The 18,097-nt window shown below is 39.3% G+C and overlaps 1 protein-coding gene across 2 annotated transcripts in view; it reads left to right on the forward strand.

The window, feature by feature from the left end:
- Nucleotides 1–10,937, forward strand: part of TOX (thymocyte selection associated high mobility group box) — a 195,336-nt gene extending 184,399 nt beyond the window's left edge. For both annotated transcript variants that reach the window (XM_053396071.1, XM_053396072.1), the window contains 2 exons: nucleotides 6,225–6,376; nucleotides 8,040–10,937. In XM_053396071.1, coding sequence (XP_053252046.1) covers nucleotides 6,225–6,376; nucleotides 8,040–8,076 — 189 coding nt within the window. In that variant the 3' untranslated portion in view covers nucleotides 8,077–10,937. The remainder of the gene's footprint in view (nucleotides 1–6,224; nucleotides 6,377–8,039) is intronic.
- The last annotated feature ends 7,160 nt before the right edge of the window (nucleotides 10,938–18,097 follow it).

The raw sequence follows: 18,097 nt of genomic DNA on the forward strand, positions 1-18,097 counted from the left end.
AAATGCATAGTAGAGTTCAGATGGGCCTTATTCTACATTGTGTTATTTCAACTAAAATATCAAAGTACTTGTTCCTTGGCCCCAAAATGAAAGAACTCCATTATTTTCACTTGATATTCTCTTAAGTCTTTTCTTTCTGAGATACTTTTTTTTTAACATTAAAAGACATACCATCAATTAAAATCAATTTTAACATTAAAAGGCATACCTTCAATTTAAATTGCAGCATCTTGTTTGTGGACTTTTGTGACCCCACCCTCAGTGCTAGGCATTATTCAGATGTTTTCATTTAGTGTGCACTCAAGTGACCAGAGCTTTTTCCTAAGCGGTGTCAGTTAATTTAGATTCTCAATATATGAAGGTTCCCCCAATTATTTTCCCCCAATGTGCTTTAACTTATGTATGTTATAATGAACCCATTATGCTGCTCATTCACTTAGATTCATTGCCCCTCTCAGAAGTTTCTCACAGGTCACCTGTCAGATATTACCTTCTAAATCATGAGCTTCATTAGAAAAATGCAACCTAAATGAAGTCTAGCTAAATTAGTCACATTTCTTTTGATTTTCATAGGCTAACAAGACATTTATACAGGAATTTTGTGTTCACACTGAAAACAAAAAGCACTACAATTCTTTAAAAAAAACAAAACACCACACCATTTCCCCACATCTTCTAGAGAATTTGGTAACAGAAACATTATTGCCATTATGTGTGTAACTGTCTGGTTTTTGGTAACACAGATACTCCTAAAATGAGTGATAGATACTCATAAAATGAATCAACAGACCCAATGAAATTCCATTGCTGTTTTCAATAAAACAGAACAAAAGTTGTGTATAGGGAACCCAAAGTCTACCTACTGAATGTCTACTGTGTGTTTGCAAAGATTTGCGAGCACTCTGGTTAACTTCCTAGAATATTGAAGTTCATGGATCTGACTATGAGCCAACTCCCTTCTCACCCATCCCAGTAAGACCAAACTGCCTGCCTGTCCTGTGAAAGACTTCTTTCATACAGTTTTTTTTGTCATTTATTACATGAGAGGTATCTACCACATATACATACCTCTATCCTCATAGTGCTAGTATTCTGTTCACTCTCCTGTTCTGTCACACCAGCCTTCCCCAAGCTGGTGACCTCTGGATGTTTTGGTCCGTAACTTCCACCATTAGCCTCAGCCAGTTTGGTCAGGGATGAGGGAACTTGTAGTTCCAAACCATCCAAAGGTCACCAGCTTGGGGAAGGCTGTGTTGAACTAGAGATAGAAGTACCGATCTACTAAGCTGATGTTTTTCTATATTGCCATGATAGAAGGCCTACAATTACGTTCTTTATTTTTATCACTTCCGTTGCAATGTGATCACATGGGTGACCTTTTCAGACATTGCAGCTTCACTTCTTCTGATCTGTTTTTATCCCGTCAGTTCTCGGGCATGCTACATTTTCACCACTCTTTATTTCCCCTGCCCTCCATTTCCCCCCACGTACCATGTTTCTGAATGTGGCTAACAGGCATGGGGAGAGGGAATCATTAATATCTGTCAACTGTCCTTATAACCTTAAGGGAAAATCTTTGTATGATATCACACAGACATATTTTCAATTTCCTTGTGTAATAAACAGATGCTTTAGGATTTGGATGCAATTTAAAGGTTTAAAAAACATCACATTGAGATTGATGAATAAATCAGTTGTGAAGACAAAAACATTGATGCCTGTTGAAAATACCTCTCCAGACAGGCAGGAAATGAAATTAGTTCCCGGTAAAGTGTAGAGATGAGGATCGCACTTTAGGTTCTGCTGCAGGCTTTTTAGTACTTGCTACAGTCGCACACAAAAACCCCAGCTAGGGATACAGAAATCTAATTAAAGAGCAAATGTCCCGTCTGACATCAAATTAATCTTTATCAAGTCCCCTATTTTTATTTCAATCTGGCGCAAGAAAATGAAACTTAAAATTCGAGGCATGTTGCAAAACAGTTGCTGATTTTATCTTGAGCATTACAAAGCAAAACATTTGGCATTGTCTCATTAGCCCACAGAGCATCCATTTTCTGTTATTTTTTTATTGCATTGTTGTTTGCAAAACCCTTACATGAAATTCTGTTTAAGCCATTCAGAGTGGCACAAGCGTCCAGTGAATATTATAGACTGCTTGAAACAGTAGCCAAGAAATTTGGCCTTTTGTTAGCTTTGCAATTCTAAAATTCTTCAGTTATATTTTGTTAGCTTTGGCTTAAACCTTTTCAGCAAATATTAGAACAGCAACATGATTTTCTGGGTTGTGGGAAGCTCCTACATCTGTTCTGTTGGCTTGTAACAGGGGAGAAGGGAGCCTTCATTAATAAGGAATCCTGATAACCCAAGGTTCAAAGAACTATTAATTATGGTATGACATATTTTGTTCCTTGTTGTTTTCAATCAGTATCCATAACTGTGACTGCTTTTGTACATAGGAAAAACAAACGAAAGTAAGAGCCATTAGTCGAAATTCAAGAAAAGCCACTAATCAGAGCTGACAGTTCCAATATAAGCCTCAAATTAGACAGTTCCAAAGCACTTCCAATATAAACATCAAATCACACACTTGACAGCTGAAGGAGCTATACTATACGAAATATAGGCTCCATTTGCATTGTCAGCTTTAGTACATGCTTTGACTTAAGAATACTAAAATCACAATTTAGTGAGACAGTTGTTTGTCTGAGGGTTGAAGCTTATAGATGAGCATGTAGAAGCTTGTAGACAAGTCAACAAAGCAGGCACAGCATAGTATTCTGATTTAGGCTGTATCTTCTGCATGTGTAAGCTCTAATTGAAATTGGGGATTTATTTTGAAGTAAGGAATCATTGGATCAGGTTACTAGTCCATTTGACTTCATTTGTAGCCTTGGACAAAGTATTCCATACACTTGGTTCCATAGGGTCACTGGAGAATATTTTAAAACTTTTTTTTTAAAAAAAGGGGGGTTTCAATTGACCCATAATGTTGGCTTTGCCTTAACTGCCTGAACACTTGGTTTTATTTCATTTATCTAAAATATTTCATTTATCTAAAATGTCACTAGTGCCCATGTCCTGTGAACTAGTGACATTTTAGACAAAGCGAGCAAAGGGTGTTTTTTCCTGGACTATGGGCAATCATGGGGAAGTACTGGTGCTTTGGGGGAAAGGCAAGAGTTGCAATTAGATTACCATATTTTTCGCTCTATAAGACGCACCAGACCACAAGACGCACCTAGTTTTTGGAGGAGGAAAACAAGAAAAAAAATATTCTCAATCTCAGAAGCCAGAACAGCAAGAGGGATCGCTGCGCAGTGAAAGCAGCAATCCCTCTTGCTGTTCTGGCTTCTGGGATAGCTGCGCAGCCTGCATTTGCTCCATAAGATGCACACACATTTCCCCTTACTTTTTAGGAGGGAAAAAGTGAGTCTTATAGAGCAAAAAATACGGTATATGTGCAGAGGCCTCTGCTTGACTGTTGTGGGAAACAGGGTTCTGGACCAGCAAGGATCTGTTGGTCTCACCATAAGCTTAAAAGGAGAAAATAGAGGCTAGAGAGAGAAGGCGTATCTATAGGTCATTAGGATTAGAGGAGCTTCCATGTCCTTGGTTGAGGCCATAGCCTTCCACCCCAAATCCTAAAAAATAATCCTTTAGAGACAATGCTTAGCTCTGCCTGAGCAGTACTTAGTGCTCAGGGTTTAGACATAAACGGAAAGCATTTTTTGTGTGTATGTGGAGAATCTCATTTTACATTTTGAATTGCAAGAGGACTTCTCAGACAAATTACATTCAATTTGCAAGACATTAGTGCGTTATGAGATAGGCAGATTTGTATTCTGAAAACTTCAGAAACATAGTTTTCTGAGACCCACTTCAGATAGCAATCTCAAAGACTGGTCAAATGGAAAATCTGGTTAACAGCTATGGCATTTCCTGAATATAGATAATGTAGTCACAGTGACTCATGCTCTGGTAACCTTCCATCTGGATTACTGTAATGTGTTTTACATGGGGATATCGTTAAAAAATGACCTGGAAACTTCAATTAGGGCAGAATACGTCTGGCAGAGTGTGGTCTGTGACAACCACAAGGGACCATGTAACACCAATACTGAAAGATCTTTATTGCCTGCCTATACGTTTCTGAGCTGATTTTAAGCTGCTGGTGCTAACATGTAGAGCTGTAAATGCATTGGAACCCAAATATGTGAAGGCATGTTTCTCCCTCTATCAGCCTCCTTTATCAGGTGCCACCATTAGAGTCCCACCAAAGGAAGATACACCATGTGGTGACATGAGATAGGGCCTTTTCTGTGGTGGTTGTGAAATACCCTCTTCCTGGAAGCACAACGGGTGCTGATTTTGTTAGCATTCCAGTGCCATGTAAACATATATCTGTTTCACAAATCCTTTCAGGCATTTTAGTCTGGCACTGCAGTGAAAAGGGCCGTAGCTCAGTGGTAGAACATCTGTTTTGTATGCAGGTGGTCCCTGATTCAGTTCCCAGCATCTGCAGGTAGGGCTGAGAAAGACTCCCTATCTGAAACCCTTGAGAGCCACTGCCACCCAGGTCAGACAGAATGGCGGCTTTTAATGAGATGTTCTTTGAGGTTTTCTGTTATGCTGCTTTTATCATTGCTTTTATCTGCTCTTTTCACTTTCTGTTTTATTGACTGTGATTTTAACAGAACCATAACCTGCCTTAAGATCATTGGATGAAGGGTGGGACTAAAATATTTTAAATAAATAAATAGCCATAATGTTACTTTGACTTTAGTGCCAGTGAACTATTTAAGAGAGAATTTGCTCAAGGGAAGTGAGGATCTGTGAAATGGGAGTGCTAGTTCTCAGCAATGGTTTCTGAATATCGCTTAGGAGCCACAGTTACATCTGCACCAATCCTATATTTTAGGTAGCAACATTAGATTTCATCTTATGGTAGAAAAGTGGATCCAAGTTTGTTAATAATGAACTCCTCTTTATTTTTTAAATATTTATTATTACATGTATATTTCAACTTTGTCTCCAAGGATCTCAAAGTGCTGCAAATAATTCTTCCCTTTCTCAATTTATACTCACAACCCACCCTATGAGGTAGGCTAGGGTGAGAGACAGTGAATGACCCAAGGTCACCCAGTGGGAATTAGTGCCCTGGTCTACCATCTACTCTAGCTACTACATCAAACAGACTTAAATAATGGGATTTCAAAAGAAAAAGCAAGAGTGTTCTAACAACTCTCCATTTATATGTTAACCTCTTGGTTTGAACTAGGCATTTATTGTATTTGCCAAATGCAAACAAGAGTCATAAAATGTACCATTTCAACCAGATAGGTTGTACGTAGCAAAATGAAACCTTTATTTTAGTTAGTGTACCTCCTTCTTCTGATGTCACCGGAAGGTTCATCTCTGTTCTCTTCTAGTCAAAATTGGTGGGTGTATAATAGTGTTTCTGCACAAAAAGTGCTTCTAACCTTTCAGCAATGCTCTCTGTATATTTAAGCTAAATACTGTACTGAAAATCAATGCATACCATTCTTGAAAATCTGATCTACTCTGCTGATTTTGGCAAACAGCATTTAGGCATTCTCACTCTTGGCTGAAAACAACAGCAAGTTGGGGTTTTATGCTGCTTTTGCTACATTAGTCCAACAACTGTTAAAAAGCCTTAGCTGAATTTTTGTGTAGTTGAGAAAGAAGTGCAAATAAAAGAAGGAGCAGATGGTCCTTTTGTGACTGAACCAAATAAAAGGGGTTTGAGAACAATAATTGTGAATAGGTGTAGTCTAATAAAACACTCAGCCACCTGCTGCCTGCATCCTTCAAAAAGATTCTGTTGCATATTCTTGGAATTAACTAATAGTGTATCCTTGGGTTGAATTGAAATACGAGCTGTAAGAAACACACAGACCTTTCTTTTATTTTCCCGTGTTGAATGAGTTGTTTTTCATGGCTTTAAAATGTCTCTGTTCTTTGTCTTCGAGTTCTACACTATTGCAGTGTGTTATCTAGCATTACTTCTCAACCAATTAAAAAAATTGGGTGTGTTTTTTTTTCCTTTTGGAAAAGCACAAGCATCCTTCTATTTCCTTTTCTTTCTTTTTTTCAAGTTTGAAAATGTAGAAGTACAACATTGGTACTTTGTCAGAACTTTCAGTTAAGAGGTTAACTTCGATCTGCAAACCTTATTTTGAATTCTCCCCCCCTTTTTTTAGGGTTTTACTCTCCAGCCTGATTACCAGAATATTATCAACCCAACATCTACAGCTGCGCAAGTTGTTACCCAAGCGATGGAGTATGTTCGTTCAGGGTGCAGAAATCCCCCAGCACAGAGTGTGGACTGGAATAATGATTACTGCAGTAATGGGTGAGCAGCCAGTGAATGCCACCTTGTGTTGAGTAATATTTATGACAAAAGCTGGGCAACAATTGTGGCATCTATTTTTATATTTATCATCTAGCTCAGATTACAGGGTTCTGATGCCTTTGGTTACTAACAGATGTCTAGTGAAAAAAATAATAAACAAGCAGTGGCTTGCTTTACATCAGACCAATACATTTTACTATTAGGGAGACTGTTATTTCAGAGAACAAGGGCTGCAGTACTGCACATAATTAATTGCAAATAAGACTCGCCCTCCACTGAAATCAATGAGAGAAATGGAAAATTGTGTCCAACCACTTACAGTAAACAGAAGAGAATATTACCTTGATAGCCATATACTTGTTGGCAGCTGTCTGTCTCGGGAGACAATGAAGGAGTGCACATTTGGGGAATGAAGTCAACCTGCTGGAAGGTTACAGTGGCTGTAGAAACCAATATGAGAGAGACATGTTTTGTTGCAGCTGGGGCAGATGAAGGCACCCAGTTGTGCTGCTGCAGATGCACCATGGCGTTTCTTCTCTCTGCACTTCTCCTAGTGGTCGCAGACTACACACTCCTTATCCAATACAGTGGTACCTCGGGTTAAGAACGTAATTCATTCTGGAGATCCGTTCTTAACCTGAAACTGTTCTTAACCTGAGATACCACTTTAGCTAATGGGGCCTCCCGCTGCTGCCGCGCCACCACCACGCGATTTCTGTTCTCATCCTGAAGTAAAGTTCTTAACCTGAGGTACTATTTCTGGGTTTGCGGAGTCTGTAACCTGAAGCGTCTGTAACCCGAGGTACCACTGTAAATGAAGATCTACAAATTTGGTGGGGTTCATGGCCCTTTCCTCCTCACAGCAGCCATCCCTGACTCTGTACCTCATCGCTTCTAAAGTGATAGGGTTCTGGGATATTGGTCAACTTGCTTAACTAAGGAAGAATATTAAACATGTCTAATACAGGGATGGGGAAGCTGTAGCCCTCTAGATGTTGTTGGACGCTCTTCTCTGCCAAATGCAGACCAGGGTGCTTTTCCCATCAACCCCAGACAGGATGGCCATTGGTCAGGGGTGATGGGGATGATAGTCCAAACAACATGTGGAGGGCCAGAGTTTCTCCAGCATTAGAAAGAGCATGTGCTTTTCTGTTTTCATGTGCACAGCCAAGCAAAGATGCTTTGTGTCCAGAGCATTTATGTTCAAAGACTTCTGGTGGGAAGGGGCAATCAGACAGGCTGGTTTATAAAGGGGCACAGGCTTACTCTCTGCTGGGCTGAGGTGTTCCCTGGAGCCTTGGCTAGAATTGCATGCCTGTCTTTGGCCCAAAACTGGGGGATTTGATATCCCACCTTTCACTCCCCTTCAGGAGTCTCAAAGCGGCTAACATTCTCCTTTCCCTTCCTCCCCCACAACAAACACTCTGCGAGGTGAGTGGGGCCCAAGGTCACCCAGCAGCTGCATGTGGAGGAGCGGAGACGCGAACCCGGTTCCCCAGATTACGAGACTACCACTCTTAACCACTACACCACACTTTGCTAACACTTCTGGCCTGCTTGAGATATCAAAACACTGATCTCAAGGCTTAACATGTGGTTTTGAATGTCAACATTAAATGTAATTTTCTTTTCTCTCCCCCTCCCCCAAATTCTTTCTGAACAGGGCCATGCAGAGGGACAAAGCTTTGTACCTTACCTGAACAGTTTGGGAAAGCGCCTCTTCTTTCCACTGAGGAATGCAGGGAAGTCTTTTCATCCCAGATTGCTATATGCAGTCAAGGCAGTTCTGCATTTATTTAGAAAATATAAGTTGCTAAGCACTTAGGACTATTTAAGCTGGTGGGTCATTCACTCTGGGGGGAAAAATAGTCTTGCTCCTTCCTCCACCCCCTTGTTTCTTTTTCTTTCTCCTTCAGCATCCTTTAAATGGACGTTGCTTTTCTTCTTTCATTTAGGAAGGAGGCTTGGACCATTCAGATTTTATGTTGGTTTTTATTTTTGCTGTGAAGTGCTGCGCTAGTAACTGCCTTAGCAACTGTAGATGTCTTGGATAAAAGTCCTGGATTTTCCATTGGTTTTCATAATGGGTGTTTATATGAAACTACTAAAGACTTTTTAAATGGCTTGATGTAGCAGTCATAGCAAGTTTGTAAATAGCATCTATGTTACACTCTCCTAGAGTATAAAATGTGAATGTTTTTGTAGCTAATTGTAATTTGAAACTGGCTCATTCCAGTTTATTGATTTCACAAAGGGGGTTAAATTGGCAAACATTCATATTTTTACTTCATTTTTAAGCAACTGACTAATAGTTCTATATTTTCAAACTCTTTGAAAGAAAAAAGGAAAATTATTCCCAAATGAATTTAATTAAACAGAAATTGGCTTTCTGTCATTAGTTATACAAAAAAAAAAGTTTAGTGTTGGGAAAAGAGCAAACACATTTATTTTGTACTGCCTAAAACTGCTTTTTTATCACTTTATGTGTAATGGTTAGTAAACGTCATTTACGTCCTCTTATGTATAAAATGGCCAAATGCTTTCTTGATATTTTATTAGATGCTGAAACAGATTGGAAACATCTAAATTATAACCTTTACATACAGCTATGTATTATTGTTTCTTCATACTGTGTCTGTATTTAATCTTTTTTATGGAAGCTGTTGCGCCTATTTATGAAATAATAAATATAGGTGTTTGTAAGTAAATTTGTTAGCATCTTAAAGAAGATTTTTTTAAAACTACTTTTGTTGGCATCAATGTATTTGCTGCTGGTGTGAATACTTTTAGTTTAGTTTTTACAGTGATATGAATAAAGCCAAACCAGCTTTTCATGGCAGAAAATGAAGGTAATCAACATTTATTCTAGACTTCCTAAGTTGATCTGTGACCAAAAAAATAAGTAGAGGGGGGGAGCTAAATCCTTAACAAACTTCCCTGTATCTCTAGTCACAAGTTACCTAGATCACATTAGTGAAGACTAAATAAGGAGATATAGAGTATGTCAAAAGTCTGATGTGCACAGGGACTTCCCCATTCTCTTCTATGAAGGGAAGCTTTCTGCACATAGGTAGGAATGGTGTTACATGCACAGGTCATTCCTGTGCCTACAGGCAACAGCAAAGAAGCCCCTACATGAGTGCAGCTCCATATAATGTATTGGGGCAGCTGGAGCAGTGCCACTGTTTTAAATGGATGCCTTTGGCATTCAGAGAACATTTGCCCAAAAAAACAAAGGTGAATTATAATGGAAAAAAGAAACCAAAATGTAAAGTTACCAAAAATACTTCAGTTATGAAGGCAAAAAGGGCTAGGTCATAATTTTTATGAGTAGGAAGTAGCAAGAACAGGGCTAAATTATTCAGTAACCACTGAATGGCCCAAGAGTAGAATAGTGATTAAGAGAGGCCAAAACTGAGTATTTTTACCACTTAGATTAAGGGAAGCCCAACATAGTACCCTCCAGATAATATTGGACCACAGCTCCCATAAACCCTGACTATTAGTCATATTGGGGATGATGAAAGTTGTAGTCCAATACTATCTGGAGGAACCACATTGGCTACCCCTTGGTTTAGAACATGAATAGTTATGAATAACCCATTCTGAGATGAATCCATCCACGGTCCTCCAAATGGGAATGGGCCTACTTAGAAAGGGATGAATAAGGGATGTTGTAGGGGTGTCAAACAATGCCAGTTCTCCCCTCTGTATATTGACTATGCCAGAGACAGAGTTAACCAATCATTCTCCAATTAACATTGAAGGTAGCACTCTTAATTTTTGGACCCTATCTTTGTTTCCTTAAGAGTTCTCCTTCTCCCCATCCAAACAGAGCATCAAATTATGTTTTGAGCAAGCTGGTGCAATTTCTGTTTCCTTTTGTCCACTTACTCTTGGCTACAAGCTCTGCCAGGCAATTCATATCTCCTGTTTGGGAAAATCTAGTATTCTCATCTTAAGGGATGCTCAGGGTGGCAAACTTGTACTGGTTAAACTGCGAATCAGCTGGCTTCTATTTCATATGTGAAATAGAGATATTGTGTTAATCCAATCCAAAAGAAAAAGATGTAAAATGCCTGAAAAGTACATTATGTTTGCTTTGAAATGAAATTAGGCAATGTACAAACTTGAATCACTTGAGCATGTAATAACTAATAAATAATGCAGATCAGATGTGATTATTCAAATGGCTATAGCTGAGTTCTAATTTTCTTGTCTTGAATCCATATAGGAAGTCACAATTACATTCACGGTTTTATAGTCTTTATGTTGAGTACTTTAGAAATAAACCAGCACTAACAATTAGCTAATATTTCCCATTAAATTCTGTTGTAGTAAAATTTCATTTCCCACTCAGAATAATTCTACAAAGAGAGAAGCAGTTGGCAGTTATGGGAATCAGCTTCAGCAGGATTTGATGGGAGAGTGCTGTGTTATCAATATCTTTGCTAGAGAGGCTGTGCTGTCACAGAATACCATTTATTAATTTCAGTAGCCAACAAGGTTCAAACTAGAAGCAAATATCAATGTCAATAAAACGTATGTCATAATTAAAGAACTTCTGTGTGGTGGTGTTGCTGTTCAAGTATATACTGGAGATTAAAACCTCACCCCTTTACACTGCTTGGAGGTATTTTAGTCATGTTTCCATAGAGCAAATGGACATTACATAACTGCATGAGTGGTTGTTCCCTAACACACATTCTGTGGAAATTTGGCCTGATTAGTGCAATGTGCTATTTCGCATTATAACTGCACAGGCAAATGTCCAGCCTAGAGATCAAAATTGCAGTCTTGAAAATGAGAGTAGCTATTTACTTGCCTAGAGCAATCAGCTGCCCTTATAATAACATCCTAAATACTCACCTAAATGTCCGACTAAGTGCATATTTGCACACCAACCACTTTTAAATATGATTTCTATATAGTGCAATCTTATATTTATCTACCCATAAATAAGTCCTACTGAGTTTATGTACCTGGAAGTGAGTATAAGATTGCAGCCATACCCATGTTATCAAGCTTTCTGGAAAGCACCATGCATTTAAAGCATTTTGCATGTTAAATATTGCATCACTGGTAAAATATTTTGAATGACAGGTGGAGGACTAAAACATATATTTCAAACTGCAACCATGAAAATAGTTTAGTTATATGAAAGATGTCCACAAATTATACAAGAGGCTAGCAACCCTTTCAAATTTCAGTACCCAATGCTACACATGTCAAAGAAAGAGACCCAGCATGCAGTGGCGTAGCAAGGTCAGCTGTTACCCGGTGTGGAAAATTTCTCCCCCCCCCCACGCTAGAACAGAACATTTGTAAGGAGAGATGAAAATGTTTGTCATCAACACTGACAACTTGGGATTTGGGGGGTTTTCATGCAGTATCCTGCCAGGTGTGAAGCAGCGCATGTGGTTGATTTCGCCAAAGGCAAACATGGGCAGGAATGCACAGGAACCAGTAAAACATTTACCCAATGCTGGCAAAGGATTTCATCACGGTTCATCACTTATCTTAGAGCACTGGTATAATGTTACAGGACTTCTGGCAAAAAAAAAAACTGTAATCCTCTTATCACTACACATGGCACAGTGTATCCTCCTTAGCAAGGTTATTTTTCTGTTTTCAGGCATGCTAAATTATAAGTGAAATGTAGTCCTTTTATGGAAGTAGAAAAATTCCCAAACTTTACTGTTGGTATTTTAGAATTCTGTCAAGGTTGCTGCTAAATGAAAAGAAACCCACCACTATTTATGTACATCAGCACAAATTGATATTAACTGGTGATCGCATTTTGCCAAGGACTTCATACTTGGAACATCAATTCAGTCATGATATGCTACATTTTAAAAGGAGTTTAGAAAATTAAAACTTGAACCAGCAGACATGAGGCAGAGCATAAGGGAACGTGCATTTACTGTGTATTTGTTATGTTAATAGCTCATCTTTTTCCTCAAGGAGCTCAGGTTGGTGTACGTGGTTTCTCCTCCTCATTTAATCCCCACAGTGCCCCTGTGAGGTAGGTTAGGCTGAGAGGCAGTGTCTGGCCCAAGGTCACCCAGTAAGTTTCATGGTTCAATGAGGATTACACCACATTGGCTCCCAAATGTACGTAGCTCCAGTCTATTCCAGAACAAAGGGTTCATCGTTTAATTCAAATTTACATTGAAACCAAGCATAATTGTCCTGGTGGGCTGTCAAGGCAAATATTAATTTGGCAAAGATTAATATTGACTTGCTAAGATTAGAATTGACTTGTTAAAGCTGTCTAGCAGCTACATTTGGCAACATTCCTGCAAGTGCATGTCATATCAGAGTATAAGGCTCAGACGTGGTTGCTTGCCAGCTGTTACTTAAAGCACCCTTACACCATTTTGAGTATTCTTGTTCTCCAGGCTAAACAGCAAGGAATTGCCAACTGAGAGTCTTTTATCTGACCGAAAGTTAAACTTTCAGTTCATGGCTGAGCTGATAACAAGTACCGGAAGCCAGTAGGTGGTTAGGATGGTATTTGAAACTCAGGTTCCCTCTACTGAATGTGGTTGTGCTGTTTCTTTCCTTAAAAAGTCAGAAAAACCACAGTGAGTAACTGTTTCATGCAAGGGGCTTAAAGCAATAACAACATATAGTTAGAGATTCATGGAGCTGCTTAGATTCATGCAATGGACTTGAGCAAAGCTAGTGCATTTTTTGACACTTTCTTTGTTCTTTTTGACACACTCACAGTCTGCTTTTGAAATTCAGACTGCAATCCTGTGCAGCCTTATTACCCGCAATTAAGCCTCACCGATTTGAGGACTTACTTCTGAGTAAATTGGGATCATACTGCTCCCCAAGTTTCTAAAGCAGATTGCCAACAAACAAGGGGGGGACAAATCCCCTTAGATTTATGGAACTAGTTTCATGGTATTTGGGCTCCTATTCATATATACCTTATGCTTTCTCAGAACATACCCATCTGCTGTACACTCTATTGGCAAAGTTAAACACAGGTGGGTAATGTATTACCAGCACACAGCATATAAAAGCCAGGCACAGATCTTTCTTAAACATATGCATGGAATATCCTTGGTCAGTGAAACTAACCTTAAACTACCGGTATATAAGCTGCTTAAGTTATGCAACATAAAGCACAGTTTAGCATCAAATATAAGCAATCACAGAGATTCTGGAGTAAAACAAACATTAGCAATGAAAAGAATAATGCTCCGCTGTGGCTAAATGTCAATATAAATAGCAATGTGCTACAATTAAAGTTGATTTGGCCTTTCCAATAGAAGTCTGATTTTCTGGGATTAATCTCGACCTTTTCAAGTTGCATCAGGCTGAAATAAGTTGTCAGAACAGATGTGAATTTTATTTGCAAAGAACAATTGTAATGTTGTAACCCTTAGAGGGCCAATGTTCTCCAGATTGCCTGGCAGATGAATGCATCAGACATGGACATTTTGATAATTGTAGTCATGGAGCAAAATCCTTCCATGTCAAAAGATGATAATGATTTTAATTTTCATAAAAGAAAGATGTACAGTGGATGTGTTTACCTTGGATGACTGCTTCTGCAGCACTGAGACATTTTCCCTTGTATATCTTTGTAATATGGCTGAGATCTCAACACCCAAGCATTATCATATCTCCATGAACTGGTTTTTTTTGGGGGGGTACCCTGGCCAAAAAAATTAAAGGGGAAAAAAACCTGGATGTACATTTCCAAAATATAAGATAAAAAACAAATAAAATAAAACTTACATACAGCAACAGTGCTTTGTGTTGTGTAGGCTCCTGTGATGTAAGTAATGGGCCCCACCTGCTAGCCTGCTCCTTAAAATATCACTGGTTTGCTCATTTCGGTATCAATTACTTTGATAAAATACATATTTTGTTATGTGCAAATGGCATTAGGTCCATAAATTACCATATAGCATATATTCAACACAAAAAACAGCAACAATTTGTTGTTGACAAAGAACAACTGGACATATAAAGGGTCCCATTACCTTCAGTAGCTTAGGGCCTCTTCAAACCTAAATCCAGCCCTGGCTAGTGTAGAGGGCCAGAGACACCTTTCTGACACCAGCGTCACTGCAACTTATCTAAGTGGTTCTAGGGAGAAGCTTGGTTACCTGGACGCACCAGTAGAACCAATCCAGCCCTGCCACCAGTGCATCTGTGCAGCCCAAACTTCACCACTACCCCACCCTAGTCCCCATTCAAGTAAGCTGCAGGGACACCAGTGTTGGGGGGGGCAGCTGCTTATGCACCAAACTGACCACTAATGATCCTATGATAAGTATTTGCTGTACGTATGCATGAACACCAGTGGATGGCACTAATCGCTGTACAAGATGTCAGAGACAAAACAAGACTGCGCAGCTGACTTCACCTTCCACATTTACCCAACATGCTTCTGGACATGCTACGTGATTGGTCACAGAGTTTGGTTAAAGAAAAACCGTGTTGCAGGGCCAATCGCTGGATCTGGACTATGAGTTGGAGGCAGAAAGCTTTGAACTTTTGCTCTTGCTATAGTTCCAAATGGAACCAACCCCTCACTTCCCATCCATATTGTTTGCAATGGGATTTCTTTCCATTACAAGTTGCAAGTGTGTCTGTACAGGGAGGGGGGAATCTGATTGCAGTCAGGACCATGGAGCAATCCAGTTTGTTGACGATGCCCGCCCACCCCACCCCCTGCACCATGCCAGCTATTGTTTAATGAAAAAGCAACTATGCAAGACCAAACTACATGACAAAACATCACATCTACTTTAGTCCAAAATTGTACCAACTCTGAAATTGTATTCAAGATTTTTTATCCAAAGTGGACATCCTGCAACTCAAAAGAATTGTAGTTGCAGGTCATTACCTTATTTGCATTTGCTTATTTTTATTTTTTAACTTTAGAGTGTTCCATTTGGATTTTGCATTTAAAAAGAAAGCAAAAGTGGATGTTGCTGCGAGTGTAATTCCCTGTGGAGGTTTATCTAAAAGGAAATAACCTTTCTCAAACATATCCTCCCAGCCAAGCACACAACTCTGATTCTTGAAATGAATTTGTTTATTATTTTGTCTTTCTGGGACCTTAACCTCTATGCCCAGAGAACTCTGGAAACTAGAGTATTTTTGTTGACAAAGACAAGGTAATTGGTCTGAATTGGCTCTCTGGTGAGCTGGACCTTAGACAGACGAGGGGAAAGACAGAGCATCCTTTTTCTTTTTCTTTTATGTATAGCAGTCAGAAGATGTCTCTGAGGCTTCCTATACGTGACTTCACATTCTAATGCGTTTGCACCAACAGATGGTTTAGATACAAATCTGTTAACTTCATTTGGGCAAATGGTCCCATACCAGAAACAAAATCCAGTTTTTAAAAAAACACATTTTGCTTGAAGCTGTAAGTTAACATTTTCAAAGAAGTTGGAGAAAATTTTACTAGTGTCTATTATGTTAATCATCATACCTGTCATCAGATAATAGGCTTCTGTAACAGACGGGGACTCTAAAAGGAAATTTATGCTTTTTAAAAGGGCATTAAAATGTCTTTGTACATTTTGATTTATGTGTCTTACACACACACACACACACACACACACACACACTTTTACATGTTTGCAATTTCCCATCAGTTTTGTTGTGATCATTTCTGCTTCAGAATAAGTTAGTATCTGCTCTGTCAAGCATAATGAGGCAGGTTCTTCTTTTGCTGTTGTTGTTGTTATATTAAAAAAAAGTGTCATTGCTGGGAAGGATCTGATCAGTGAATGAAAGCTGGGGAAAAGACTGCTTGGGGAAACCTAATTACTCCTCAGGGAACTTCCAACATCTCTGAGTCCTTTCTTGACAAGGTAGCCTATTGGGTAGCTGCCATGAAAAGCAAAAGTATGGCTTTTATGGGTGTTCAACTGTGTTCTGCAGGAGCTCAAAAACACCAAGGCCAGAGGATTTACTACATGGGGCCGACTTTTCTATTCTTGCTGATATTACACTACTGTAGCTGTTATAACTCAACAGCCTTCACACACACACAGGCTGAATTTGTCATTACGGATGTGATTACAGATGCAATTAAATGCTTTAAAATCAGATAGATTAGAATGGACAATTGAACACATGTGTAACTGCTTCCCAATTCTGGTAAGCATTATCGGGAGTCTCACCTCTCTCTCCACCATCAGAGGTGCCTTTGGATTAAAGCGGATTTCAGATGTTCAGGTCTGAAAGGCAACTGCCATAGGGACCTGTCTCCTCACAGACAGAATGGTAGTATTTGCTGATGTGTGTAGTCAAAGCTATGGCAGGAGCATCACCAAGTGAGCAGCTACTCAGACCCTGCCAGAATGTGCCACATATGCATATTTTCCAGGCTAGCCCCAATGACAACTTGTGCTTGCATGATTATGCCTGTTTTCTTTGGGAAATAGGCAAATTGCATTTATTCATTTTCTAAATTGAACTGTTCCCAGAGCTTTGAGTAGGTTATAGGGTGAAACTGGCTTTTCTCAATGGGCTTAGAACAGGAGACTCTGAGAAGAAAATGCAGAGCCCTCCATCCCCACGACCACCAGCCTAGTCCCCTGCATCAGCATGCTTGTTTGTATTAAATTCTCCAAAGGGGAAAATGATCATGATGAGGTTGCTATTAGTGACTTTCAAAGTTCATCAGTAGAAAATATAAAGCGGAAAGAACTAACAAAAGCCAGGGCAGTGATTTAGAATTGCATAGTTGGGATTTTAATAGCTACAACTACAGAACTCTAAATGCCAAAAGGAAACAAGCAATGTGCGAATAGAGTAGCAACATTTCCCACTACCTGTACTCAAAATACGGAGGAGATCATTGGGTGGATATGCCAGGACTTTAAAAATATTTCAAATATGGATGTTAGGTTATTTGGATATCATAGCTGGCTATCAGTTTCCTAGAAGGGGCTGCTATTTTTAAAATCAGATGCCTCCTAGTGGCTTGCTCTGTGTCTGCCTTTGTATCCTAGAATTTAATAACTTAAGAGGCTCTGAAAGCCGACTCTAAATCCTGCTCTGCAACAGATATTCTAAGAGTCCCAAAAACTTACAAGGGAATCGGCATTTTACAAAAAACAACCAAACAGGATGGATTTATTACTGTACCAAGACAAAATGCTTCATCCCACATAACATAGCTTTACTTACTAAGCTAGTACAGGGCTAGAAAACCTCTTGCCCAGATGTGGGGAACGTTTAGCCCTCCATATGCTGCTGAACTACAACTCTAGCAAGCATCAGTTAGCAAGCATGGCCAATAGCCAGGGATGGTCCCATTGAAATCAGTGCAGCTTACTTCTGAGTAGATATGCACTGGATTGCAGTGTGGGAGTTGGAAGATCAAAATGGCACTAGCATGTGTGTGCCTGATGTTGCACAACTGATATTTGCTGCTTTATTTTCAACCCTATCTAATGCCAGGAGGTGAATCACTTCACCCTGCCTAATGGCATTACAACCTTGATATCAACTCTTCAGTTATGCAGGTGTATGGAAACTTTTTTGTTTGATGGAACCGATGCTAGACAAAACTTGGTTGGAAAAAACTAAAGCATCTGGTGGGAAAATAGAATAGATATGCACCAGGGCAGTTTCCTATTGCTGTACATTATTATTACAATCAATATCACTTGTGTTCAGTCATGTGGATTGTCTTCATATTAGTTATGCTTCATTTTGTATTATGAAAAAGGA

This window comes from Podarcis raffonei, chromosome 7 (assembly GCF_027172205.1).
Source record: "Podarcis raffonei isolate rPodRaf1 chromosome 7, rPodRaf1.pri, whole genome shotgun sequence".
NCBI lineage: Eukaryota > Metazoa > Chordata > Lepidosauria > Squamata > Lacertidae > Podarcis > Podarcis raffonei.